This window comes from Anguilla anguilla, chromosome 6 (assembly GCF_013347855.1).
Source record: "Anguilla anguilla isolate fAngAng1 chromosome 6, fAngAng1.pri, whole genome shotgun sequence".
NCBI classification, from domain to species: Eukaryota; Metazoa; Chordata; class Actinopteri; order Anguilliformes; family Anguillidae; genus Anguilla; species Anguilla anguilla.
In genome coordinates, this window is record NC_049206.1 from 58770790 (window position 1) to 58773252 (window position 2463).

Here is a 2463-nt window from a genome sequence, read left to right on the forward strand (position 1 = left end):
GCTCATGCCCAGCGCACCTCGCCGATCTATGAAAGGCCCTTCTGGAAGGTTCCGTAGCCCCCGCGCACCCCTGCGGATGGGGTGTGGGGGGGACCGGGCGGGGGGGGGGGGGATTCGCGGGTGAGCGCTCTGACCCGGCCGCGGTAATGCGTTCCGTGCTTCCGGCCGTTTCTCCCGCTCCACCACGCCGTCCCTGTGACTTGGTGCTCTCGCAGCGTCCTGGTTCTGTTTTTTTTTTTTTTTTTGGGGGGGAAGGACAGGATGCTGACGAGCTCTGAGCATGCTCAGTTGCGCCCTCCTTCCTGTACACACCTGGGCCAGGTTCCCGGGCAGTGATTCGTCGCTCTGTGAGGGGGGGGGGGGCAAGGCGGCCATCGTGCAGAAGGAGAGCCGTTCGTTTGTTTCTGCTTGCTCTCCGCTATCGATTTGCGTGACCCCTCCCCCCCCCCTCCTGGGGCGGGATGAGTTTTGACTGAGGCCAGCGAGCTCTCTGACAGGGCACTCCCTCCAGGGGGGGGGTGGTTGTGTCACGGGGTCAGGGGGGTGTGAGACCAGCGCTGGACACTCGGTTTTGTCTGACAATGAAGTGCCTAACCCACTGAGAAAGAGAGAGAGACAGAGAGACAAAGAGAGTAAATGGAGTGTGCGTCTGTCTCTGTCTATCTCTGCTTCTGTCTGCATGTGTGCCAGTAAGAGAGAGAGATAAAGAGTGAGAGAGAGCGATAGAGAGTACAGAGCAAGTGTGACAGACTTTAACAGACACAGAGACACAGAGAGAAAGATTGAGACAGAAAGAGAGAGAAAGGAATAGAAGGAGAGACAGATGAAAGAGAGAGTGTGACGGAGAGAGAGAGAGAGTGAGATGCATGCTCAGAGTGTGACGGATCCTGAGAGACAAATGGAGTGAGAAAGAGAGGGAAAGAGAAAGGAAGGGAGATGCTGACAGAGAGAGAGAGAGAGAGCTACTTACTTCCAGCTTCTTTCCGTTAAGTTGGGAGAGTGGGCGGGGCTTGCAGAAAGGGGCGGGGCTCGGTACTGTGTGTGTGTGTGTGTGTGTGTGTGTGGTGGGGGAGACTGGCTCTATTCAGTCTGAGAGCTGTGGACAGGTTGGATTTGTCTTTACAAACCCCCTCCTGCTGAGCTTTGAGAGAGCGGAGCTGAGAGAGAGAGAGAGAGAGAGAGAGAGAGAGAGAGAGAGAGAGAGAGAGAGAGAGAGAGAGAGAGAGAGAGAGAGAGAGAGAGAGAGAGAGAGAGAGAGAGAGAGAGAGAGAGAGAGAGAGACGGGGGCTGATTCCCGTACGCGCGTGTCTGTGAGTGTCCGTCTGTGTGTTCGTAGGGGGGGGTGTGTGCATGTGTGTGTGTGTGTGTGTGCGCACACGCGCTTGCTGGGCACTCCGAGCAGCTCTCTCGCTCTCTCTCTGAAGAAGAAGGAAATGCTTGGGCTTGGGAGGACCTGACGGAGTGTGGGGACTGTGGAGGAACGTGATTCCGCGATTTGGGATTCGGGGCTGCGTTCGGATATGTGACCGCTTCTGTTGCCGAGAGCTCCTGGGCTGCTCCTGTCTCTGCTTCCCTTTTTCACTCAAACAAAAAGAAACAAAAAAAGGACGTTGATGAGGGACGATGCCGACTGGTGAGTGCTGATGGTCTTCACGCTCGCAAAAAAACTTCATGGAACAATTTGAATTTTGTTCAGTTTTTTAAAAAATATAGTTCTTTTTTTCGTTTTTTTTTGTAACAAGTTGCTGTGATATTGTTGGGTATCCTAACAGATATGAGTGAGAAAACATGGAATAAATCTGTCGAGAGGCTTTCAGCGTAAATTTCCTGAAACATTTTAAGTGTTGACAGAGATACGAGAGCATTTGAATTGGGGCGAGAAAAAAAAGTTTGAATATTTGTGTGAATTCCTGCTTGTTTGATGTAAAAAAAAATTTTTGTGCACAGAGTAAATTTGGGGTTAGTTTGCAGACTCTGCGGGTTTCCCCCCACTTGTCCGCTGTCAGATACGCTCGGCCCCCCTGTCCCGCTTGACGAGGGGTTTGGGGGGGACCAGAGTGTCGAAATGCCGCCCCCTCCCCCCTGACCCACATTGTCACCCTCAGGGGTCCGTAATTACAGTTTTAGTGTTGTGTGTGGGGTGGGGGGAGTGCGCTGTCTTTGACTAGGACATCTGCTCGGGGGTCCCAGCTGGGAACTGCTCTATATGAGAGAGAAGGGGTGGGGGGGGGGGGTCAAATCGGGGTTGGTGTGGATCGATCAGAGAAACGTCCTCACCTCCCTCCATCTCTCTCTCTCTCTCTCTCTCTCACTCTCACGATAGCTGGCATATCGGGTTGTGATCCCTTTGCTTAACGGTAAACACCAGGGGTTAGTTTGGGGAGGGGGGGGGACTATTTAGGGAAGGGTTTGGGTTTGGGTTTCTGTGTGCTACTCTTGGCTGGGGGGGGGGGGGGGGGGGGG

The 2463-nt window shown here is 53.8% G+C and overlaps 1 protein-coding gene across 1 annotated transcript in view; it reads left to right on the top strand.

Moving 5' to 3' along the window:
- Window positions 1-1361: 1361 nt before the first annotated feature.
- Window positions 1362-2463, top strand: part of LOC118230380 (pleckstrin homology domain-containing family G member 1) — a 37043-nt gene continuing 35941 nt past the window's right edge. Inside the window, 1 exon segment of the mRNA XM_035423353.1 lies at window positions 1362-1633. Coding sequence (XP_035279244.1) covers window positions 1624-1633 — 10 coding nt within the window. The 5' untranslated portion in view covers window positions 1362-1623.